At 40.1% G+C, this 26,455-nt stretch overlaps 1 protein-coding gene across 3 annotated transcripts in view; it reads left to right on the forward strand.

The window, feature by feature from the left end:
* Ptprb (protein tyrosine phosphatase receptor type B) overlaps window positions 1-26,455 on the forward strand; it is a 111,518-nt gene that overhangs the window by 75,202 nt on the left and 9,861 nt on the right. For 2 of the 3 annotated variants that reach the window (XM_048359475.1, XM_048359484.1), the window contains 14 exons: window positions 1,444-1,722; window positions 2,289-2,438; window positions 5,531-5,774; window positions 8,492-8,598; window positions 12,948-13,047; window positions 13,858-13,941; window positions 14,043-14,060; window positions 14,181-14,262; window positions 14,827-14,917; window positions 15,594-15,670; window positions 17,247-17,381; window positions 18,903-19,025; window positions 19,209-19,372; window positions 23,849-23,984. In XM_048359475.1, the coding sequence (XP_048215432.1) occupies window positions 1,444-1,722; window positions 2,289-2,438; window positions 5,531-5,774; window positions 8,492-8,598; window positions 12,948-13,047; window positions 13,858-13,941; window positions 14,043-14,060; window positions 14,181-14,262; window positions 14,827-14,917; window positions 15,594-15,670; window positions 17,247-17,381; window positions 18,903-19,025; window positions 19,209-19,372; window positions 23,849-23,984 (1,790 nt within the window). Of the gene's footprint in view, window positions 1-1,443; window positions 1,723-2,288; window positions 2,439-5,530; window positions 5,775-8,491; window positions 8,599-11,368; window positions 11,900-12,947; window positions 13,048-13,857; window positions 13,942-14,042; window positions 14,061-14,180; window positions 14,263-14,826; window positions 14,918-15,593; window positions 15,671-17,246; window positions 17,382-18,902; window positions 19,026-19,208; window positions 19,373-23,848; window positions 23,985-26,455 lie in introns of those variants that run through there. The other variant, XM_048359495.1, reaches the window with a different exon arrangement.

Consider the following 26,455-nt stretch of genomic DNA (forward strand, 5'->3'; position numbering starts at 1 on the left):
TTTAGAAATTTTATCTCTCTGCTTACATTTTCCATCTGTTCTTACATGCTATCTGCTTCGTCCATTGAAGGCCTTCGCATAGGAATCATTACAGCTTCAGATTACCTCATCTGATTACTCCAGTGTCACTGCTATTTATATGACTCTGGTTCTGAATGCTCCTGTAGTCCTAGTTTAGTCTCTTAAAACTGTGTTATTTCTTTACCATATCCTTCCCCCTCTTTTTTTGATGAGCACTTTGCTTTCTAGGTAAGAACTCTACCACTTGAGTCATGTCCCAAGCCTGTAATTCTTTCCTTGATAACCAAAGTTGAAACACTGAGTAACAGGAACTATAGGTTTGGGGCAATGAGGTGGTAAGAAAAGGGGAGTATTTTGTAGCAAGTACTTACCTCTGGACTATAAACTTGACAAGTGTTTGTCCTGTTTCCATTGCACTTTCCCCCCTCAGGTAAGAGAGGAAGGCTGGAGCGACTGGCAGTATTTTCCTGCCCTCAGGTCAGACAGGCTGTGACACATTATCTGCAGGTTCATCTTAGTTTTGGCTGTGGTTCATTTCTCCTGAGGGCAGATCTTGTAAGAATGCAGTGACAGGTATTCTTTCAGAGTGGTTATTTTTCCCTTCTGCTGACAGAGGAAAAGAAATTTTTTTCTCTCTAACATTTGTTGTGAGAATCTGATCAAGCTAAACTCAAATACAGATACCCCTCAGGTTTTTACATCTCAGACTTGTCCACCCTGAGCTTTTAGTAATTCTACATTTTTCCTCTCCCAACTTGTGCCAGCTACTCTGTTAGGGGAAAAAAGCAGCCACAGTGCCTTCAGCAACTGAACATAGCACATGAGCAAAAGTCAGGGTGCTGAGAACAGCAGGTCAGGAATACTAGTTCTTAATTTCCTCATTGAAAGGGCTCACATTTATTGAAAAAGTACTAGGCCCATCACTGTTATAGGTGGCTAAGAATGTTTCAGTGTTTGAATGACTGTAATCACCATTCGAAGTAGAAACTCTTCATCTCCTCATTTCACAGATGGGACATTGAGATGGGAAGTCACTTGCCTTAAAAATGCACCACTGGTAAAATAAAATTTGTATCGAGGAATGCTAAGCTGCTTCTAACCTGCTCTTCCCCATTTTGCCTGACTTCTGACACTCTATTTCAGGGTGGTCTGTGTGCATTTCCATTTCTAATCATTTTGTCAAACTTAATGATTATTGTCTAACGAGACAGAATTTTAATTAAAGGTCTTAAAGGTTTTTGTGGGTTTTTTTCCTTCTTCAAAAGTGGGTCTGACTGGCAGAAATTTCCCTTATGGCCTATGGGAACTTTTTTCCCTCATAAAAGAATCCAAATAAATGGTGGGAACTGTTTAACTCTCAGAGCAAGCTGGGCCCAGGTGTCCTGATTTGCTGATCTATGTCTCCTCCCTTCTCTCCTCTAGAGCCTGACAAGATACAAAACCTGCACTGCCGACCCCAGAACTCCACAGCCATCGCCTGCTCTTGGATCCCTCCTGATTCTGACTTCGATGGCTACAGCATTGAATGCCGAAAAATGGACACCCAAGAAATTGAGTTCTCCAGGAAGTTAGAGAAAGAAAAATCTCTGCTCAACATCATGATGCTGGTGCCTCATAAGAGATACCTGGTATCCATCAAAGTACAGTCGGCTGGTGTGACGAGCGAGGTGGTGGAAGACAGCACAATCACAATGATAGACCGTGAGTGTCCCTGGACAGTGAAGGGGTATAGGGGAGGGGGAGGTTCCTGTCACTGGAAGAGGGGGGGGCTGTGTACCTCTCTTCATCAGCTCCATCACTGCTATTCTGCATACAGTGCACCTGTACCTCAGTCTGTTCTATTGTCAGTTGAGGAAGAAAATCCACATAGGTCCAGGAAATTAAACCATTTCTCTGGGTAAAGTACCCTGACAACAAACAAGTTATGTGATCATCCTGTACCTGGATGAACTAGTATTTAAATCCTTTACTCTGCCTGATGTAAATGGAGCTGATATTGCAACTTTAGGAAAACCTACCGGGGAACTAGCTCCTTTTTTCATGGTATTTCATGTGTCACCCTCAAATCCATTCTCTGCTTGCTGCACTTCAAGAGCAGAGGAGAATTTTTTGATTAGAAGCATGAAACACTCACACTCACAAACCACATACATACATACACACACAGCCTAATGGAAGTGACCAGAGTCCTTCATGTCACTGACTTGTTAAAGAGGTGAATGCAGCTGTTGTGACCCCACTTGGTTCCTTCTCCCATCTCTCTCCAGGCCCTCCTCCACCACCTCCACATATCCGTGTGAATGAAAAGGATGTGCTAATTAGCAAATCTTCCATCAACTTCACTGTCAACTGCAGCTGGTTCAGTGACACCAACGGAGCTGTGAAATACTTCACAGTGGTGGTGAAAGAAGCTGATGGTAAGTTAGGATGGATTGTGGCACTTTACTGGAAAAACAATTTCCTTTTGAAAGGTCACATCTGGGCTCCTGTGATAAGTTTTTTGAAGTAGAAAAGTTACCTTTTATATCATTTTGTTAATTTGTGTGTCTGTTGTATATAGATATATAACAAATCTTCTCCAAAACTGTCTTGTCTATAAATCCTATTATCCTTAGGTTTTCATTGTTAAATGAGAGGATAATAATAATGTAATCATGATAATTAAGGCAGCTATAATAATAATATAATAATACTAGCAATAGCAATGCTCATTTACTGAGCTCTTACTACTTACCAGGCATTACTGGAAATGCATGGTTTGTATTGCCTGTTAAATCTTCTTCACTAGTCATCAACTTTTTCCCTCAATACTAGAATTTGTGTGCTCAGCTGGCATTCTACCAGTTGAAGCATACCTCCAGCCCAGCTTTTTGCTGATTATTTTGGAGATGTAGTCCCATGGGATTTTCTTCCAGAGCTCATTAGCCATCATTTCTTGTGCACTTCTGTTTGATCATTAAACAGCAATATGATTGCCTTACTCATAAGTGATCTTACCTCCATCTCTTTCTTTGTCTTAAGATCAGCATGAAAATATCTACCTGTTTTCTGGGATGAAACTATTTTCTTATTTTCCAAAAGTAAATGTTCTTCAACCACATCTGGAAATCATGTCTTATAGCACTGTAAACGATTATTTAATTGCAAGATTGGATATTTTAACTACTTCAAAATGCAATTCATTTATTCTAAAAACAATTAAATAGCAATATGACTAATTACTTTTACCCCTCTTTCACAAATAATCAACCATATACTCCTAAATGACCCACCAATTCACAAACATATCTCAAAACTTAAAAGGGGGGAATAATGTTCACTCCTTCATTAAATTTTGAATAATATCATTCTCTAGTTTTCTAAAATACCCAGTGGCTACCTAATACCAAGACAGTGCAGATTTTAGGATGCAATATTCTATGAAACCACTGAGTATGACCCTAGAGACCTTATTATAATATAGCAGCATTTGTCAAACCACCTGTAGAAAAGTGATGTTTGGGGTACACACTTCCCTGTGTATGTATTTGCCTCGAAGTTATATGTTAATTCTGCAAAACAAGTGCCCATGCCTTCAATAGTTTTAATATATTTTACCTTCCTTATAATTTTCAAAAATATTTGAGGTGTTATACATGAGTTTAAGCACCTTTGGCAATGTTGTCCCACTTGTGGGTTATAGAGAAACTTTGAACTTGACAAACACTGAAGAAATTTCTGGGCTAAATGGTTTCTTAACTTCATTGGCTAACAGTTTGTGTTTTTGTATTCAATTGTACTAAAACTGGTTATGTGTAATTCATTAAATAATAACCTGGAAGAGATTATTACCCGAACAAAAAGTAGTAATCCTTTTCAACTACTACCAACAAAATAATATTTTCATTTTCTAGAAAGGCAAATTAATCAAAGAAAAGAGACAACAAAATGCATGAAGTCATCTGTTACCTGGGTCTTGGGTTTGCCTGTTAGAAGGAAGCTCTACTGGCTGGGAGGCTGGGGGGTGGGGGCGGGGGACTCAAGATATGTGGAAGGAGGAGAGCCAGAAAACCTTTTAAAAGGTGGCACCAAGGCTTAATGAGGAATTGGGAAAGGAAGGGTAGAAGGAAAGTGCATAAGACAAGATGCATTATACTCATATATGTTGAATTAAAACCTTAAAGATTATATATGACTTAATAATAAAAAAAAAAGAAGAAGAAAGAAAAGCCCACACAAATCTCTATTTGAAACCTTTCTAAAATGGAGAACTGAAAATGTAATGCTGGAAGATCTCAGTTTTTGTACTTAATCTCTCTTCTATGCACTAATCTGAAGCCTCACAAAGACAAATAAACTAAAATAATAATAATAACAATAATAATAATAATAATGTCTCCGAGATCCACTCATTGTGAGCAAACATTAAGTAAGAGTCCAGGATGTTATGATGAATCACACAGTCCCACCCACACTTTGAAGTTCATTGTCAATGGCATCCTATATCTATAATATTTATCTTCCTAATTATGTTTTTCTCCAACCATCTAGCTCACAAGAAAAGAGTTCTGGGAAGTTGTGAGGGCTAGGAGCCAAATTTGTACACTGTGCTCACGATAACAGAGAGGCTCACTGAGAGCAACCATCAACCTAGGCGTGGCAGGTGGAACTTGGCTTAAAGTGTAACTGGGACAGGATTTCTCTTATCTCTTCCCTGTTTCCAAGGTCACTGGAGCTTCCTTATTAGCTTTACTATGTTGGTTGTTGGCACGGTAGACAGTTTTTTGAGTGGGTTGGCTCTCTCAATAGGAGTTTTCCAGCTTTCTGGAGTTGTGAGATATGCTATTACTTCATACAATTGATGTGACTTTGTTTCCTAGAAAAAGGTATATACATGTGTGTGTGTGTGTGTGTGTGTGTGTGTGTGTGTGTATATAATATGCATACTTTATTTTAGAAAAACTGTGTTTCAGAAAAACTGAGTTTTGGAAATACTAGTTTTGATGTTGGTTGGAGAAAAACATAACTAGGATAACAAATATAGAGATATGATGTCATTCAGCTCCAGGCACTGGTGGCTTACTGTAATCCTAACTACTCTAGAAGCTGAGATCTAAGGATCATAGCTCAAAGCTCATCTGGACAGGAAAGCCCAGGAGATTCATATTTTCAATTAACTACTAAAAAAAGCGACCAGTGGAGCTGTGGCTCAAGTGTTAGAGCAGTAACCTTGAGCAAAAAGAAGCTCAGGGATAATGCTCGGGCCCTGAGTTCAAGCCCAGCACCAGCAGAGAGAGAGAGAGAGAGAGAGAGGGAGAGAGAGAGAGAGAGAGAGAGAGAGAGAGAGAGAGAGAGAAAACACTGAAAGTAATTTCATCAGAATTTCATGGCCTTTCTCCTTCCTCTGAGATCACAGCATTTGTATTATAGCTAGATAGTGGATGAGCAGACACCCTTATAAGCCTAGTCAAAAATCACTGAGATAATTCAAGACTCAAGAAAGTCTTTAACTGTGCTTTTTCTTCTCCAGGCAGGGATGACTTAAAGCCAGAACCACAGCACCCTCTTCCTTCCTACCTAGAGTACAGGCAGAATGCTTCCATCCACATGTACCAGACCAATTATTTTGCCAGCAAATGTACCGAAAGTCCTGACAGCAATGCTAAGAGTTTTAACATTAAGCTTGGAGCAGAGATGGACAGCCTGGGTGGGAAATGCGATCCCAGTCAGCAGAAATTCTGTGATGGACCACTGAAGCCACACACTGCCTACAGGTGAGAAGTATTACTGTGGTTTTGCTAGAAGAGACATACTATATGACCAGGTGCTCAGCTGAGTGAGCATCTGCTACATAGGAGTTCCTGTGGATGCATAATCTACACTAGGAGAATACTCTACCTTGTAGTGAGTGACTTAGAAAATTTACGTTCCTGCTTCCATTCATAAATAATGTGCAGAAAGAGCTTTCAGCATTGTACAAATGCTCTAATTCATTCTGTGAAGAACTGAAGGCTTTTAATACACTGTACTTTCACCTAGAAATGCTTAATGCAAGTCAAATAATTTGTGATGTTAAATATTGAAAAAATGAAAGTCCTAATTAAAAGATTAAGTTTAGCATAGTAATCCTAGCAACCCAAGAGACTGAGATCTGATCTGAGGATCCTAGTTCAAAGCTAACCCCAGAAAGAAAATCTGTGAGACTCTTATCTCCAATTAATTAAGAAAACTTGGAAGGGGATCTGTGGCTCAAGTGATAGAGTGTCACCCTCACAAAGAAAAGCTAAAGGATAGTACTTAGGCTCTGAGTTCTGGCACATACGTGCATACACATACAAAAACTGTGTTTAGAAAGACACAAAGACTATGAGCTTATATCTTCCAGTTTTAATAAGGACTGGAAGTATTATTTATTTACCTTTAAGGCATGTAAAAATGGAAGTACTCTGTGTTCCAAACAGTGCTCTTGAAGGGAAAGGGCTTTAAATGAATGAGGACAACCTTCCTCCCTCCGTGTTGGCACATGAAGTGCCACTGTAGCCATCCGGCCCTGTCAGTCCTAAAAATGGGTAGTGTTTCCAGAAAAAGAAGCATAGCCTTACAATCAGGATCCTCAAAGAAAGGGAACCTAATTTACTCTCTTGATATAAGGTTACAGGCATCCAAAATTATGACTTATGGGCCTAGTGTGATGGTAGTGGTGCATGCCTAAATCCCAGTCCTGAAGAGGTTACTGCAAGAGGATCATAAGCTGGAGGCCAGGTTGGACTATAGAATTCTTGGTCACCTATACTGTTGAAGAGACCAGGTCTCAGTCCTATTGGTTCATGTCTATAATCCTAGGTACTCAAGAAGCTGAGAATTGAGTATTGTAGTTCAAAGCCAGCCCCAGGCAGGAAAGCCTATGAGTCTCTTATTTCCAATTAACCACCAAAAAGCTGTGGAAGTAGAGGTGTGACTCAAGTGGTAGAGTGCTAGACTTGAACAAGAAAGCTCAGGGACAGTCCCCAGGCCCTGAGTTCAAGCCCTAAGACCAGCACACAGGAACACACACACACACACACACACACACACACACACACACACACACTCCAAAACTGACTAAAGAAGACCTTCATCTAGAAAGTATATGACAAAGTTTGATTTATCACATATTTAACTCTTCCCAACTACCCTGGACAGTCTACAAATGAAATAAACTAGAATTAGAGAGTTAGAATACTGCTTTTAAAGATATGAAGATAAAAATTAGCAGAGATAGGGACTCAGGGTGTAGTTCAATGGTAGGTCACTTATCTGGCAAGCATGATGTCTTGAGTTCAAATATCAGTACTAGGGGATGAGGAGAGGAAGGAAGGTAGGAAGGGAGGAGGAGGGAAGGGAAGCAAGCAAGGAAGGAAGGCCAAAAAGATAGGAAAATAAATTAATTAAAATAATAATAGCAATTACCATATTAATATTTCAGCCATGGATCAGCTTTAATGGATATCTGAGAATCACTGTTCTCACAACTAAACCCTACCTGGATCTTCCCACACCCCTCCATCTGCTCCATACTCTTCCCTTATGTTTATATACAGCACCTCCTTTCTTCCAGTTGTTCCCCAGACAGAACATGTGGAGTCACCCTCAATTTCACCTTTTCATACTCTACATCCCTGAGCAAATCTTCCAGCTCTTCTCTGAAATACCCAACACTTCTCATTACCTCCACTACCACTGTTCTAGTCCAAGCTACCGTCTTCCACCTTGATTCTTATAATCCCATCCCAGCTCTTTTTCCTTCCTCATCCTTTGCTCCTTTGTCTATTCTTCACGCAGCAACACTCACTTCCTTGTTGAACACAAGGGTACAACATCCAATGGCTTCCCATGTCACTCTGAACAAAAGCCGAAGTCTTCCTTATGACATCATGGTAAGTAGGATCAGCCATTTCTCCGTGATCTGGCTCATGAACTTCTCTGATCTCTAGGCTTTGGCTTGCTGGTCTCTTGCTGTTCCTCAGAGGTCCCATTTGCCTCAAATCTTTGTGACTACAGTCACCACTGAACTGTGGGCCTGACTTCTCCCTCACTTTCTTCAGATTTCTGTACAAGGTCTTCTTATCCAGGAGACCTTACAGCCATGCTGAATAAAACAGTCTCATCCCCTTTGCTTTCCATCTTCTTTTCTTATACTCCTCATCAACTGACACACACTACATTCCTGGGTCTCTTGTCTGACTTCCTCCATGAACTGTGGTCCCTGGGAAGGCAGAGGTTATGTGTTCTAGGCTTCAGAATGGTACCCAGCAGGAGCTCAGTAAATATTTGATGAGGCAATCAATGAATAAAAGAATGCGTGACCCACAGCTCTATCTGACTCTTTAATTCCTCCCTCCCCATGCACACACAATGATCAGGTGTCCACCCTGATTTTCTTTGAACACAATTTTCAAGCCATTCCACTAGGCTGAGTCACTAATTCACACTCCATCTGTTTTGTTTTCAGAATCAGCATTCGTGCTTTTACTCAGCTATTTGATGAGGACCTGAAAGAATTCACAAAGCCACTGTATTCAGATACATTTTTTTCTTTGCCTATCACCACTGAATCAGGTGAGGCTTACCTCTTTTTCCTTCTGCCAGCCACCATGCCACCTAGAAGAGCCACAGTGGGGAAGTCTAGTCTTGTGACACTTTTGATGATGGCAAGAACATTCATTTTCATTGGGAACTTAATGTCTATGTGATGATGAATTGATATGAGTTAGATTATACCAGAATCAATCAAAAGGATATTAATCTAGAAAAGGTAGAAGTGCATGATTTTCCCCCTATTAAGCAGTGATTGACACTCATTAAAATCAAGAGCTTACGAAGACCAAAGTTAAACCAGTACAAAGGCTCTCAGATATCAGCAGGACTGTCTGTGTGCACATGCAGGCAGCTCTCTGTCTTAAACGCTTGGCACTGTATCAAAATATTTGACAAAAATTATATCTTTACTATGAATATGCTATTTCAATTTATTATTAATACAGTATGACAACATACACTCACAGTAAGTTATCTAGAGATGCCTTCAAGTACACAAGGTGTAAGTTATATGAAAAATGCTATACCATTTTATATTAGGGACTTCCATAACCACAAACTTTGGATTAGTGGGGGTGGATCTGGGGACATATACATCTCAAAACTGAAAGCAAACTACATAAAAAAAGAAGACTAGAGAAAACACCAAAATTTTAATGATGATTGTCTCAAAACAGTAGAGTTATAGGTGATTTTTCTTTCTTTTGCTTCTTCTGTTTGGTTTTTACATTGTTTTAAAGCATTACTTTAGAGGGCTATGGGTAGGGTTCAGTGATAGAGTGTTTGCCTAGCCTGTGTGAAGGTCTGGATTAAATTTCCAGCACCATAAATGGTAATAACAACAAGAACAATCATTAATAATAATAATAAAGAGCAGTTTAAAGTATTACTTATAAAAGCTTTATATAAATTTTTGAATCTCTAGTATACTAGAGTAAACATTTGATGATATTAGCTAATATCTAATATGCTAGTCATCTCTGGGGAGGTAACAGTTTTGAGCATTTTACATAAAATAGCATATCTAATCTTCACTATAACTTTGGAAGGAGATGTTATTACTATTGCAATTTCAAAGGTGAAGACATAAGAGATTGAATAACTTGCCCAAGGAAGTGCAGCTAGGATCCTGGACCCTTCTACCAGAGCATGTAGCCTATGTACTGCTTTTTCTTACTATTTCCATTGTACTGAGAACAGTTTGGCTTTCATAACCTTATTCTTTGGCACCAATGCCTGTCCCAGCTTTTTGTGCCCAGTGGGCTGCCATTTCTTGGTCTGGGAAGGTTCTTTAAAGCTAAAACAGTCTCCCCTGCTGCTTAGCAAAAGATGGCTCTGCCTCACAAACCTTCCTATCTATTTGTGCCAAATAAAGGGATAATCTTCTACTTTTCAGACCAAAGTAGGATCGGACCCAGTTAAGAGGATTTACATGTATTTGCGTATAATTTGGTGGTCAGTATGGACTTTGTAAACACGATTCTTTCCTATCTGAAATGTTGTTATATAACAAAAATTTCTATGCCATCCAGTAAAGGAATGCACTAACCCTACATTCAAAACAGAATATTAGGGGCTGGGGATATAGCCTAGTGGCAAGAGTGCCTGCCTTGGATACACGAGGCCCTAGGTTCGATTCCCCAGCACCACATATACAGAAAACGGCCAGAAGCGGCGCTGTGGCTCAAGTGGCAGAGTGCTAGCCTTGAGCGGGAAGAAGCCAGGGACAGTGCTCAGGCCCTGAGTCCAAGGCCCAGGACTGGCCAAAAAAAAACAAAAAACAACAACAACAAAAAAAACAGAATATTAAACACATTAAAAGAAAGATGACTAGGTTGATTTAAGGAGTATTGAAAAACAATATGGAAGAAACAAATATAAAGTGTTATAATGTAATGCAAAACTGACCTAAATATAAGAAGCAAAATAGTAAGACTTTTAAAAGAAAATATATAAGTCATTCTTTGTGACCTTGGATTATAAAATGGTTTTGGATATAGGACACCAAAAGTACAAGCAACAGAAACAATAAACTTGGTTTAATCAAAATTAAAAGGTTTTGTGTTTCAAAGGAGGCCATCAAACAATTGGAATGACAACCCACAGACTGGGAGAGATTATATATCTGGCAAAGGTTGAGTATCCAGAATGTACTCTTATTTTCAATTCAGTAGTAGACAAACATAATTTTCAAATGTACAAAGGATCAACATAAACATTTCTTCAAAGACGTACAAGTAACCCATAAACATAAGAATAGATGCTCAACAGCAATGGCCACGAGGAAAATGCAAATCAAAATCTTAATAAGGAGCTGGATATTGGTGGTTCATACCTATAATCCTAGCTACTCAGGAGATTAGGACCTGAGGATTGCAGTTCAAAACTACCCATGGCAGGAAAGTCTGTGAGACTCATCTCCAGTTAACTACAAAAAAAATCCAGAAGTGGAGCTGTGGCTCAAGTGATAGAGTGCTAGCCTTGAGCAAAGTAGCTCAGGGACAGCACCCTGAGTTCAAGCCCCAGGAATAGCAAAAAAAAAAAAAAAAAAAAAGGAAGGAAGGAAACATGAAAGAATGAAAGAAAGAAAGAAAGAACGAATGAAAGAAAGAAAGAAAGGAAGGAAGGAAGAACGGAAGAAAGAGACCTTGATAAGACACTACTACTTCATAACCACTGCCATGGATAGCTATGGTCAAAAGATAATAACAAGTGTTAATGATGATAGGAAGAAATTGTAACCCTTAGGTATACTTTACAGAAATGTAAAATGATATTCCCTACTTTGTAGAACTCCTGAGTCAAACATAGTGATCTTGTGAACCAGCAATCCCATGCTGAAGCATATGCCCAAGAGAATTACAAACTTTTCTACATAAAAATGTAAGCATGAATATTCATAGCAGCATCAGTCACAATAAAAAGAACTCAAAATAAAAATAACTCAAATGTCCATCAGTAGAAACATAGATGAATAAAACTTGCTATATCCCTGCAACTTGATTTGGCCATAAATCCAAATTAAATATGTTCTATTTACATAAACCTTGAACAACTTACATTACGTGAAAAAAATCACATATCAAAAGCCATTTAATTAAGACTCAGTTTATATGAAATGTCCAAAACAAGCAAATTCATAAACACAGAAAATAGATTAGTGGTCACCAGAGAAGGAAGAATGGCGAGTAACTGCTAAAAGGTATAGATTTGTTTTGGGGGTGATGAAATTGTCATGATCTTTGTCCACAAAGATCAACTATAACAAGTATTGTACAGTGAAAATGAATGAATCATATGGTATGTGAATTCTATTTCAAGAAAACTGTTTTATATAACTACTCAACAGATAAAGGTCAAAAATTGACCTCTCAGTGGAATACAATAGCTCAAAAGCTATGTATATATGTTCATATAAGACTACTGTCGACATATTGTATAATGTCTACATTACACTTAAAGCCCTAGGCGAATTTTCTTGGGCGTAGGCCATGTGGCTACTGTATATGTTCTTGGTACATTGGGTATTGTATGTATGTCTACCTGACCTAGGGAAGGGAAAGAAAAACAGGGTGTAAGATATCACAAGAAATGTACACACTGCCCTACTATGTAACTGTACCCTTTTTGCACAACACCTTGTCAAAAAATTTTAATTAATAAATAAATTTTAAAAAAGATTCTAGTCTGAAGTGCTATGAGTATAAATGCAGTATATGAATAAACAATATGCTACACTTCAATATTAAAAAAAACTGTTTTATAAAAACAGCCTCACTGGGCACAATGGTATGTACTTGTAATCCCTGCTCCTAGGGACGCTGAGTCAAAGAGAGTCACCTGAGCACAGGAGTTCAAGGCTAGTCTGGGCATTATGGTGAGACCCTGTCTCAAGAAATGGTTAATCTTCCTATTCATAAATTCCTGGTAACAATATTCCACCAGATTACAAAATATGGTTGTTGTTGTTGTTGTTGTTGTTTTTAATATGACTCAGCAATTCACTGGATTTGCTAAAGCCCCAGTGGGCTTATAAATGAAATCGCATCTCCCTTTTGGTGGCAAATCAGGCTTTTTATCTCAGGTGTCCCAAGCACAAAGTCCAAACAAACCATCCATCATTCCCTACAAAAGTGAATGAACTTTTGCCCTCTAACCAATCTGCTTCTGACAAGATAGCAGCCAACATATCATTCTCCCAGCTGCATACTTAATGGCCTTTGTCATCAATACTGCAAGGTGAGCATCACTTGAACTGTACTCATAATAACATCACTTGGGAGATACAGCTGCAGCAGAGATTTGCTCTTATTGGTTTCCTATCACTGATTTTCCAACCTGGGTTTGTTGTTCCATCTGATTTCTTGCAGAGCCCTTGTTTGGCATCATTGAAGGTGTGAGTGCTGGGCTGTTTCTGATTGGCATGCTGGTGGCTCTGGTTGCCTTATTCATCTGCAGACAGAAAGCAAGGTAAGAACAAAGATCCCTCTGGTGACTGGACCCTCCACTGTAGAAATGCAACTGAAAATACCCTTTGGCTTGAAAGGGGAAAAAGGGAAAGGAAAACAATTTAATTTCCTCAAGTTAAATCACCATTGTCTTCTCAGTACAAACGTGAGATTCTAGAAGCATGACTCACTGTCCGTCCTGGATGAATTTGGTCCTTTCCAAGGACTCAGAGGCAGTCAGGAGCTTTATTTAAATAGAAACCATTCCTTTCGCATCAGTAAAAAAAAAAATAAAATAAAATAAAATAAAATGTTGGTTTATGTCTTTGTGAGAACAGAGATGTTTGCAAATGCTATTCTGAAATATTCTGAAAAGCATAGTCGACATCAACAGTTTGGGTACTTATATCCACCACTGTCATTTAAGAAGAAACTAAAAAGAACCAGACATCATGCCCTCTTCTTTTAGTGAGCTTACTTATTTTTTGGTACTTTGTTCTCTCTCTTGCAGTCATGTCTGGCATCTGAAATTTATTGGTTTGGGAATTTGTTTTTAAAGGAAAGTTTTACTGAGTGTGGGAAGTGATGATGACCTGTAGCCAAAAACCAAGAAACAAGTCTTCATTTATCATAGAGATCTGTTTCTGAGTGGGAAAAATGAATTCTTTAGGTTCTTCCTCCCTTGTTCTCCCTTCTAAGAGATGCTGGCTGAGTGCAATGAATACTGAAACTCCTTATTCACACAAACATGCACAGCCTTACCATAAATGGGGGAAAAAAAAAGTGTTGCATTGTATCATGATGAAAATAAGTCTTCTGCTTTCTATTTCAGCCATGGGAGAGAAAGGCCCTCAGCTCGCTTGAGCATTCGTAGGGACCGCCCATTATCTGTCCACTTGAATCTGGGCCAGAAAGGGTAAGTGCCACCCCTTTTCATCATTTAGTTTATTGGAAGATGTTATTATGTGAGATTTGTTAATAGAGTCTTTCTTTTCTTTTCTTTTTTGGCTCTTTCAGTAACCGGAAAACTTCTTGGTAAGAGAGAACATTTTAACTACCATATTATCTGCTTTTGAACTATGACACGTACTGTTTATGGCATTTCCCTTTTTTCCCAGTAACTTTCTTTTCCTTTTGTTTCATTTTTAATTGCAGCCCCATAAAAATAAATCAGTTTGAAGGACATTTCATGAAACTGCAGGCTGACTCCAACTACCTTCTATCCAAGGAATATGAGGTACAGTGGCTCAAGCACAATGAAGCAGAATTTCCCTCCTACCCTTTCCTGTGGGATCACAGTTCCAATAATGCTTCCTGTCTTGGCCCAGTGTTTCCTTGCATAGTATGTACGTAGTCTCAAAGGCCAATTGGAGCTCCAGAGTAGCCCCAGAAAACACAGTGCAGCGTAGATCAGATGGCAAGAAAGAATGAACACATTTCAGCTGTAAACCTGGTGCTGACAAGTTATTTGGCTGGGAAATAATATGGTTTGGCAGCAAGTGATAAGGTTTGGATGTGATTCCCAGTTTTGCCACTTGTGGGACCTGGAGAACATTAGTTATCCTTCCTATGCCTGGTCTGTAAGATGGTGATAAGAATGTCTCTAATGGAAACTGGGAGGAAATGGAGCTTGTGCCTGTGGAATAGTAGGCATTCTGGAACTTACATGCTTCTTACCTAGCTCAAGGACTATATAGATTCTATTTTATATTCTATTCTGTTTTATTCTATTCTGTTCTCCTTTTATATTCTATCCTATTTTATATTCTCTACCTGTAAACGTTTTTTTTTAACCTAACAGGACTTAAAAGACATAGGTCGAAACCAGTCATGTGACATTGCACTCTTGCCAGAGAACAGAGGGAAAAATCGATACAACAATATATTGCCCTGTAAGTTCTGTGTTGAAATTTGCAGTGCTGTCTTCCTCTAATCATTTCTGCTCTTTTTCAGGAATAAAAGGAGACTAAATAAATATGGTATAATAAAAAAATCTGTAAGTTATACTAAGCTAGAAAAGGAAGATCTTAGGCTGTAAATGACTTTAACATCCTGATTTTTGCTACTGAATTTCTCTCCAGGAGGGTAAATACCAGTTTCAATTCTAGTTATGTAAAGATGCAAGCTCTTGACAGTTCCCCATGGGTTAACAACAGGGTATCTGACACAAAGCTGGCTAACCTCTGTTTAACTAAGCCTCTTGTTAACAACATTTAAGAAAATGAGCCCACTAGTTAAAGCACTAGAAGTAGTTTTTCTGGATTTTACTCAGTCCAGCAGTGTAAGGAAACTAGCTGGTCAGCTCACTAGGCAAGTGTCATAATATTGCAAAAAAAAAAAAGTACACCTGGAACCTCATTCACATCCATCTCCTATGTGTGATTGTTCATGTGCAACCTGGAGCAATGTAGTTGTCCTCTCTGAGCTCATCTGTAAAGTAGAGATAAGAACACCTTACTTGAGGCTGCTGTGGGACTCAGAGATAAGGTGCATCAAATTTTACACATTACATAAATAGAAATTCACTCGAAGACACAGCAACAAACCTGTCAATAAACTTCCTTCCAGATGATGCCTCTCGAGTGAAGTTGTCCAATGTAGATGATGACCCTTGCTCTGACTACATCAATGCCAGCTACATCCCGGTAAGTGAGCCATTGGGTCAGCTCCATGGGACATAACACTGATGCATGCCCCCGCTGCTCTCCATCTGGAAATATTTGCAGATTTTAGAAGACCATATCTGATTGCCAGACGTATAAAATATTCACTTCAGTCACTGCCCAAACCCACTTTTCACAGTGGCTGTAGTCCCGCATAATTATCAGGCTGCATTCCCAAAGGTGGCTTTCATTCTGCAGCCCTAAGACAAGACTGGAGTTTCCTAAAGAAGTTAGGTCCCCAGTGGTAGGGCTGTCAAACTAGGAAAGACAAGCTCATGTTACTTGGATTTTTGAAAAACTGAAGACTCACTTCAAGACATGTCAGACCTGGGCTTTGATTCTAGCTAACACCTGGTCAGTTGTCTAAAGCACCACAATGGACAAAGTTCCAAGGGTTGGACAGATCTGGGTTTGAATCTCACTTCTGCCCTTTGCTGGGTCTGTGATCAAAGACTAGTTATACCACCTCTTTGGGCCTCCAGTTTCTTTTTCAAAAACACAATAATAATTGCCTCAAATAATCACTTTGTTTACCTGGTAAACCCCCATGAATTAAGTGCTCCCTGTAAGGTCAAACACTGAGTCACTGTGTACAGGGATTCTAACACTAAAGGAACTCTCAGAACAGTAGAAACATCAAGAACATAGAAAGCAATGAGATGAGAAACTCACCAGGGCAGGGGCTTTTCCAACATAACATACAGCCACACCAGGTGGGGAGCTCATTAAAATGCAGGTTCTGATTCGTGCTCTGAGATGGGGCCCGGGATTCTAAAGAGCCTCTGTGTGATCCCATTGCTGCCCCTGCAAGGACCACACTCTGAATAGCAAAAGGCTACAGGTTGCCACAAAGCATCAAGGAGGAGAATATCAACCCATAGAGAGAAAGATAAAAGAAGCACAGCCCAACAGAGATCATGCAAAAGGATAAATAGGGACTAGCCAGTTAAGAGGCAGTGTGTGGGTGGCAGAGGTGACATCATGGAGAGACCCTGTGGAGAGGCGGTGACCAGAGAAAAAGCTTCCACTGGAATTTGCAAGCAATTCTGCATTGTTGAAGTGCACCATGAGTGGGTGGAAATATCCTTGCTCGCTTCTGACCCACTGCACATTATGTAGTGGAGCTCATGGAACAGCAGCTCTTCTCCGTTGAGCGTCTCTTGTATGACATCCCCTCACCAACTCACTCTGTCATTTGTGCAAAATGACTAAGAGTCCTCAAATGTCATTTATCCAAAATGATTACTATTCCTCAAATAGTCTACACAACCAACTACATAATTGAGAGTGAAGAATTTTCTAGATCACTGCTTCAAATCATCTATTTGCCTTTCAAAAAAGACCCAGCCTGACGAAAGGGAATGTGGTTCTGAACAATAGTTCAGTGTTCTAGCCTTTGTCCTTCCTGCTCAAACTTTGACATTTGTGTTAGTGTCTTTCTCTCAAGTCCAGAGCCTGGCGGAGACTTCCATGTCATCTAACTGCAGAGCTAACACTTTGTGTACAGTTCTGAAGAGGCCTATTGTTTCTGACTCTTCATATTGTAAATTCATCGCAGGGCAACAACTTCAGAAGAGAATACATAGCTACTCAGGGACCACTTCCTGGCACAAAGGATGACTTCTGGAAAATGGCATGGGAACAGAACGTTCACAACATTGTCATGGTGACCCAGTGTGTGGAGAAGGGCCGAGTGAGTAAACAGCTTTCCTGACTGCCTAGCTTTCCTTTTGGCCATCCAGATGGAATCACCCCTACCCAAAGTTACATCCCATCATCACTCCACCATGTGGGAACATCATTCGTGTCTTCAATCACTCTGTATTAAATGGGGGAATCCAGGTGATTCTGTTTAAGGGTCTGAATTTCCAGTCAGGACTGTGTCTGTAGGAGAACTGATAGGTCACAAGTGCTCATTACACAGACACCATTTTGACCATTCATGTGTTCCATCCTTCATTGTCCAGCTATATGGAGAGATTCTGCTAGAATGAAGGGCATGTCCTTGCCCTCAGAAAGAAGTGAGTATTCAGCTGTGTGAGAGAACACACAGGAAAATTGTTATCTGAACAAATTATGTACAAATCTCTCATAATGCACTTATAACCCTCTGCATTCTATGGATTAAAGTGATCAATAAAATTACATGGCTTATTTTCAGATAGATTTTAGGTCACTCATGCTAGCCTGAGACCTATATGTCTTCATCTACAAGACTAGCTTGAGTGATATTTATAAGTATACTATTATAATGTAATTTAGTATTATTTATTACATGTGGCACAGTAGGACATAATTAATGTTATAATGATGGGACAACTGGAAATCTATCTATAACAGTTAAGTATGTTTCACAAAAGAGAGATTTTTTTCATATACATATGTAACTCTATTTACCCTCCTGGGCAATCTTGCCATAATCAGTGCAATACAAGCAATCTAATACAGCATTTCATAAATATGTCTGTGTGTACAAAGATATTTGAAATCAATGCATATATGTATTTTATGAAAACATATGTCAATTTATAAATAACTATATAAAATATCCCCAAATAAAACACAAACATGCATAAATAAATGTTCACAGCCCCCTTTCTCTCTTCTTTGAACATGTACAGACAAGTTTTTCTAAGCATTTTGGTTTCTCAATAGATCTCTTGGCACCTGGCCCAAGTTAGAAAAGCAATGAAATATATGAGCAAAACAGGACCAGGAAAACAATCCTTTCCTGAGTCTAGCTAGATGTTTCTTCAGGAAGAACGAGATTTTTTTTTTTTACCACATTCTTTTTGCAGTTCTGGAGAGAAAGCCAAGGGCCTTCCTTGTACATGCTAAACAGGCACTCGATCAACTGAACTACATCCTCAGCCCAAGAGCAAGACATTTTACATGGTTTATATGCTATCTATATGCTATATAGTGAAGTGCTGAGGGACTCAGTCAAAACAAAAACTCAAGCCCTGTAGAGCCAGAGAAGATGAGGGAACTCCGGGGCAGAAGCAGGGCCTGCTCTCTGCGACATCCTCCATCCCATGGAACCGCAGCCCAGCTTCATCACTGGTCACAGGCAGGTTAAGAGAGTGTAGATAGTCACATTGTTTTAGCTGCTGAGTTGTGATCCCTCCTTCAAGAAGGGATTCAAAGACACCAAGCCCAAATTCACATAGAAGTCATGTTTCCAGACTGACTTTTATCCTCTGCCCTCTCCTAGGTAAAGTGTGATCACTACTGGCCTGCGGACCAGGATTCCCTCTACTATGGAGACCTCATCCTGCAGATGCTGTCAGAATCGGTGCTGCCCGAGTGGACCATCAGAGAGTTTAAGATATGCAGTGTATGTTAGTTTGCTTGACTTCAGTTAAGGACACAAAATGGTGAATGGGAATCTGTGAATCCTAGTTGAACTCCTTCCTTTTCAGGAGTTACAGCTTATAGAACCTTCTATGAGTGGCCAAGTTGTCAAATGAGAGTCTGCCTTGGGTTGTGCCTCTTCTTATCCTGCTCTCTCCTCTTCCAGGAGGACCAGCTGGATGCCCACAGACTCATCCGTCACTTTCACTACACGGTGTGGCCAGACCATGGAGTCCCAGAGACCACCCAGTCCCTGATCCAGTTTGTGAGAACTGTCCGGGACTACATCAACAGAACCCCAGGTCCTGGGCCCACTGTGGTGCACTGCAGGTACGCTGCACCCTAGGAGACCCTATCTGAACATCTGGGAGAGGAGTTTGATAAATGCTGGAAGTATGAGCAATGTGGCCAGGGAAAGATTGCTTGGGGACAATCAAGCTGCTTTAGCCCCTAGAGGATTTTGTGCTCTTTTTCCTTCTGCTCCCCAACCTCACTCCCCTTCACTGACTTCTATTTTCTTTACTCCCACCTCTCTCCCCACACTCTTGTTCTTCTCTCACCCTCTGTTCTTTTCCAACTATACAAAACAAAATCCTTCACTGACGTCCGAGTCTTCCATCTAACCTTCAATCCAGTTTATTAACTTCCTGTCATGTAGCCTGAATGGTGACTATTCCAGCTTGCCTCCTGCAATTCTCCCCCCACTACAATATTTTCTCTCTCTTTCTCCTCCATCTGTCTATGCCCTCTATACCCTTCCACATCCCTGTTCTCTTTCCCTCAATGTCTATGATTTTTGTTTTGTTTGGCTAATACCAAGGTTTAACTCAGGGCCTAGCACTAGCTCATCTTGCTTGCTCCACTGGTACTCTGTCACTTCAGCCATGCTTCCAGCCCTACTTCTTGTTGGTTATTTTGGAGATGGGGTTTGTTTTTTTTTTCAAATTTTTATTATCAAACTGATGTACAGAGAGGTTACAGTTTCTACGATAGGCATTGGATACATTTGGTACTGTTTGTTACCTTGTCCCTCATACACCCCTCCCCCCTCCCCCTTACCCTTTTCCCCCCTAAGGTGTTCAGTTCACTTACACCAAACAGTTTTGCAAGTATTGCTATTGTAGTTGTTTGTCTTTTTTTACCCTGTGTCTCTCAATTTTGGTATTCCCTTTCAATTTCCTAGTTCCAATACCAGTATACACGGTTTCCAATATACTCAGATAAGATTACAGAGATAGTGTAGGTACAACCACAGGAAGGTGATACGAGAACATCATCAATAGTAGAAGCTACAGATACACATGGGACGTTGAAAGTAGTTACAACTGTGATATAACAATTGTCTCCATAACATGGAGTTCATTTCACTTAGCATCGTCTTAGGTGTTCATAAGGGTATAGCTATTGGGCCTTGTGATGCTCTGTTATGAGTTGCCTAAACCTGTACTAATTATTCCCAATAAGGGAGACCATAGAGTCCATGTTTCTTTGGGTCTGGCTCACTTCACTTAGTATAAGTTTTTCCAAGTCCTTCCATTTCCTTACAATGGGACAATGTCATTCTTTCTGATAGAGGCATAAAATTCCATTGTGTATATGTACCACATTTTCCTGATCCATTCGTCTACTGAGGGGCATCTGGGTTGGTTCCAGATTTTCGCTATGACAAATCGTGCTGCGATGAACATTGTTGTGCTGGTGGCATTACTGTGATTTTGTTTGTGGTCTTTTGGATAGATACCCAAAAGTGGGGCTGCTGGGTCATAGGGGAGTTCTATATTTAGCCTTCTGAGGAATCTCCATACTGCTTGCCAGAGTGGCTGAACCAGTTTACATTCCCACCAACAATGAAGTAGGGTTCCCTTTTGGCCACATCCCCTCCAACAATTGTTATTGTTAGTTTTCTTGATATATGACATTCTTACTGGGGTGAGATGGAATCTTAATGTTGTTTTGATTTGCATTTCTTTTATGGCCAGTGATGTAGAGCATTTTTTCATATGTCTCTTGGCCATTCTCATTTCCTCATCAGAGAAGTCTCTTTGTAAGTCTTTAGCCCACTTGATGAGGGGGCTATTGGTTCTTTGCGGTTTTGTTTTGGAAGAGGGTAATTTTTTTAGTTCTGCATATATTTTAGATATGAGGCCTTTGTCCGTTGAATGGCCGGTAAAGATCTTCTCCCAGTCTGTGGGCTTTCTGTTTATCTTGCGAGCTATGTCCTTTGCCAAGCAGAAGCTCTGCAGTTTGATGCAGTCCCATTTGTCCAACCTTTCTTTGATTTGTAGCCTTTCTGGGTCTTTGTTAAGGAAGTTCCGTCCTGTGCCAAGGAGCCCAAGTGTTTCTCCTACTCCTTCCTTTAGTGTTTTCAGGGTGTCTGTTGGAGATGGGTTTTTGAGGACATTTCTTCCATGCTGGCTTTGAACCATGATCCTGCAGATCTCAGCCTCCTAAGTAACTAGCATTACAAGCTACCAGTACCCACCTATGTCTTTGTCCCTTGGGTTGTGCCTCTTCTTGTCCTGCTCTCTACTCTTAAATGTCTTTGTCCTTTGGTACCACTATAAAAATTACCACAGACTAATTTACACACAATAGAACTTTGTTTCTTACTGTTTTGGAGGCTGGGAAGTCCAATATCAAGAGGCAAATAGATTCAACGTCTTTTGAGAGATTACCACTTTTCTCAGCCCCTCTATGCTTTGTAAGGTGCTAATCACATCTATAAGAGTAGAGTTCTTCTGAGCTAATCACTTCCAAAAGTCATCATCAACTAAAACTGCTGAATGGAGTATTAAATTTCACCATGACACAAATGTGAAGACCACAGCAAAGCACTTTCCATCTGTAGCACCCAGTTTTGCTCTTAAATGTCTGTTCTTTCTTGACTTTTCTTTGCTTCAGACCGTCTGTCCATAAAATCAACCTAACAAGCCATGTTTTTCTCTCTGGGGAGCCTGATGTTTAGCTAATTAATGTTTGCAGCAACACTTTGATAGCACTAACTGAATGGCACTAATAAGTAAAGAGCAGAGAATTGCTACAGTAAGAGAAATGTCAAGTGCGCTAATTTTCTCCCAATCAACCCAACACCCTAGGAGGCCTGCTTTTATATGTCATTGGAACCCTGATGCTTTTAATGGGAATGTGAGGCACTCAAGAGCTTTCTGAAGAATCACAGTCATTTTCATCCAGGAGTACTGCAGAATTGTTCACTTTTGTCTTATAAATGTGTATATCTTCAACCTATCTAACAACTGAAGATTCTATAAAGAATGATATTTGGGAATAGCAGAACATTGCAATGGAAATATGTGTTCATGGAAAACAATGTGTATTCAAAGAGGTCAAGGCTAGGGCAAATTGTTAAGACAAGAGGGGAGAGATTTAAATATTCTATATGACACAAACTACTAGTTTTAACTCCTACTGGGTGGGAGTTGATGTCAGCTCCTTGTAAGTTCCACTGCTGAGCAAAGAACATCTTATCTGAATTATAGTCTTAAACAACTTTAAAGATAAGTTTTATCACAGAAATCTGTGCATGGGTAAAAGCTTGAAAAGCACTGGATATTCTAGGAGGAGAAGGAATTTCTTGTATGGACTATAGAATGTCCTTGAGCAAGCAGGCAAGTAGGTATGAGTTCCTCCCTTTCCTAACTTACCAATTCTAATTTTTTTCTATTGTCAGCAACTTTCACAGCACCTTAAAAAAAGTCCCTAAGGCTGGGCATCAGTGGCTCATGCCTGTAATCCTAGCTACTCAGGAGGCTGAGATCTGAGGATTGTGTGGTTCAAAGCCAGCCTGGGCAGGAAAGTCCATGAGATTCATATCCCCAATTAACCACCAGAAAACCAGAAGTGGTACTGTGGTTCAAGTCGTAGAGTGCTAGCCTTGAGCTGAAGAGCTCAGGGACAGCACCAAGGCCCAAAGTTCAAGCCTCACAATCAACGAGAAAAAAAAACCTCCAGATTATAACCACCTTGGGGAACAATCTGAAAATCCTAGCAAAGTGTTCATACCCTGCCTTGTAACTAACCAAGCAATTCTACTTCTAGATATTAACCCCTAAGAAATTGCTGCAATGTATATACAATGATGCTAAATGCAATACATTTTAATAGAAAAAAGTAAAAATTATATCATTACAGTAAAGAAGAGACTAGCAAGGGTTTTGAAACTCTAGAGAATGCTAAAATAATTTAGATTGAAGCTGGGTGTGGTGGAACATGCCTGTACTCCCAGTACTTAGTAGGCTGAGGTAAAAGGATCATAAGTTGGATATCAGCTTGGACATAGTGAGAATCTCTGTCTCAAAGCAGCAAACTAACTTACTACTAACACACACACACACACACACACACTACAACAATAAAACAAATTCAATCTACATATAAATACAGATAAATCTCAAAACCCAAATTGAGTGGAAAAGTTGGCAAAGGGATACATAAAACAGGTTAGCATTTTAGTACGTCTATATGACACATAAAATAAATATTCTGCTCATGGATTTACATGTATATAGGAAAAGATGAAAACATGCATAAGCAAGATATATACCAATTACTGAGCAGTCCTTATCTTTGATGGGGTGAAAGATGGGAAGAAGGGTGGAGAGAGATGGCCCACAGGGGGCTCTTGGTTATATTTGTGTAGGAGAGAGAGCTCATTGAGAGCAAGAAGCATTCCTATACTCTCCCACATCTTGGGAGAGAAAAGAAAGATTTTATCACAGTCTCTCTGGATGTAATCTTGAGAGGCAAATTTAATGAAAAGACTCAATCTTCCTTTACCATCTCTTATAGTGCTGGTGTAGGTAGAACTGGAACCTTCATTGCATTGGATCGAATCCTCCAGCAATTAGACTCCAAAGACTCTGTGGACATTTATGGAGCAGTGCATGACTTAAGGCTTCACAGGGTTCACATGGTTCAAACTGAGGTAAGAGTTATAGACTGAAAGGCTCAGTCTACCCTTCTTCTTCTCATCCCTAAATATATCCAGGGCTCTAATCTGACAATGGGAGGTAACTCTGGCCCTTAGGAAGAGAAAGAAAGGACTGCATATAGACATTTTGTGGGACTTATAATTTTGAAACACATTTCATTGACCTTGAAGATGATATATATGACCTTATTCTCCTTACTGAACTGGCTGCTCAGCTAAAAAAAAATATTTTGGAGTGGTAGGAAGAAAATGAATTTTGATGCAATGCTGTGGGGGGGGGCAGGGGAAAAATGGCTCAGCTAGCCCTTCTTGGTGCTTGTTTCATAAGAATTGCAAATTAGTAAGGGTGAAGAAGATTCCAGTCTGATCTCTGTCCTGACCTTGCCCCTCTGTCTGCACCCATCTCTACAGTGCCATATGTCAATCATGACAGCTAAATGCTTCTATTTGTACAACCCTCATGACATTTTCTGATAATTGATGAACATGTTACCCCACTGAAATTTTATAATAACTAAGTAAGAGAGGTGTTACAGTTCATTTCCAAGTTGAAAACTGACACTCCGAAAGTAAAGAGGCTTGTAGGGAATCTGTATCTATGACGCAGTTGTGTTGACTTGGGGCCTGTTTTAGCTTGTTCTAGAAAATCCTCTGTCCTTGAATACTAAGCCCACTTCCTCACAGCCTCAGGGTCCAATCTGTATCCTCCACATACAACAAGCATGTCTCTCTCTTGCATAAACATCTTCCAAAGCTTCAGGTTCTCTTAGTCTTGGGTTTACTTAAGTTATTGCCTGAGTAACTGCAAAATCTTCTGTAAAAAAAAAACTGTCTTTTTAAACAGCTGGGTATGGTGGCACCCACCTGTAATCCAAGTTATTCAGGAGGCCAAGAAAGGAGGGTCTTAGTTTGAGGCCAACTAGGCAAAAATCTCAGTGAGATCCTATTTCAAAAGCAAGCCCAGGGTGGTGATATACACATCTATAAACCCAGGTTACTCAGGAGGCATAGATAGGGGAATTGTGGTGCTGACTGGAAGGTGATACTAAATACCCCATTACATCACAGTGGGAGACAGATCATCATGTCTGTGCTTCTCTGTCAGAACAGACTAAATTAACAGTGAGCACAAGGTGCATTAAGATCCATCCTCAGGTTCCCATTAACCTTTCACTTAATGGCTTTAGCGGCCATGGAGGATCATTGTCCAGCTGCTGTTTCATTAGCACAGTGGAATTTTATCATCCCATATCATAACTCCTATCCTTCATCTTTCCTCAGAAGATTATGCATTCCTAGAGGCTATGAACTTGTTTTCCTTCTCTGTATTAATTCTTTAGTCTATGAAATGAATCCACAAATACTCTGTTGCTAAAAGGTCAGCATGAGTACTTCAATTATTAATTTATTGTCACTTGCATAGACTCAAACCACAAATAATTTGGAATTGGGTGGGGGGAAGAGGCTATATCACATATAAACAAGTGTGTGTGTGTGTGTGTGTGTGTGTGTGTGTGTGTGTGTGTGTGAAGGCTCCCTAGTTACTGTTAGAGACTGGGCCATGTATGACTTCTCTATACCATTCCAAAATGCTGGAGTTCCTTTGAATATCACTGGCTGGCTTTCAGGGAAATATAATTTGCCAAATCTCCTCTTCTTCTTCCTCCTTAGAAATGATCCCTCTTCCCTTTCCCTGTCCTCTTCTCTTCCTCCCACCTCTCTGAAGATTGATGTCTTGTTCCTCAGCCTGCCTTCCCCATATTTGACTTCCCCAGGTACTGCCCCCCAATGCCAGACTTTACTTCATCTGTTCTTCATGCTTCATGTGATGTCCTAAGCCCACCCCATAATTTCATGTTTCTCTTTCCCAGACCTAATTCTCCCTCCTCAGCATTTGAATACCTTACATATTTACCCAACATTCCCACCAAGCACCACAGGCTTCTCCAGCTGAAAATGCTCACACCTAACTCCCTAACTCATTATGTTTCTTTAAGTGAATTGCACACACACACACACACACACACACACACACACACACACACACACACACACACATACACACACACACTTACATCTTCCCATTTCCATTGGGAATGTTGTCATCCATGTTTCTGCCCCAGCCAGGGAGCTGACTTGTTTCCACATCCAGGCAGTCAGGAAGTTCTGTCAATTCCACCCAACATTTTTCTCTTTATTCGAGCTCCTCTACTTCACTGCTACCACACTTGCTCAGCCCCATTTTAATTCTCTGTGGACTCACTGGGGTGACCTCCTATTGGGTCTCCTGTCTCCAACTGTTACCCTAATAACTTTGCATCCAAGCCAATGGCAAAATTCCATCATATCAACTCCCTGCATAAAAACCTTAGAAAGCAACCCTTGTGTGGCTGAGATACATGAAATCGCAGCATCTAGGAGGCTGAAGCAGGAGAATTGCAAGTTCAAGGGCAGACTGGACTATC

The sequence above is a fragment of the Perognathus longimembris genome, chromosome 1 (genome assembly GCF_023159225.1).
Source record: "Perognathus longimembris pacificus isolate PPM17 chromosome 1, ASM2315922v1, whole genome shotgun sequence".
In the NCBI taxonomy this organism is placed as follows: Eukaryota; Metazoa; Chordata; class Mammalia; order Rodentia; family Heteromyidae; genus Perognathus; species Perognathus longimembris.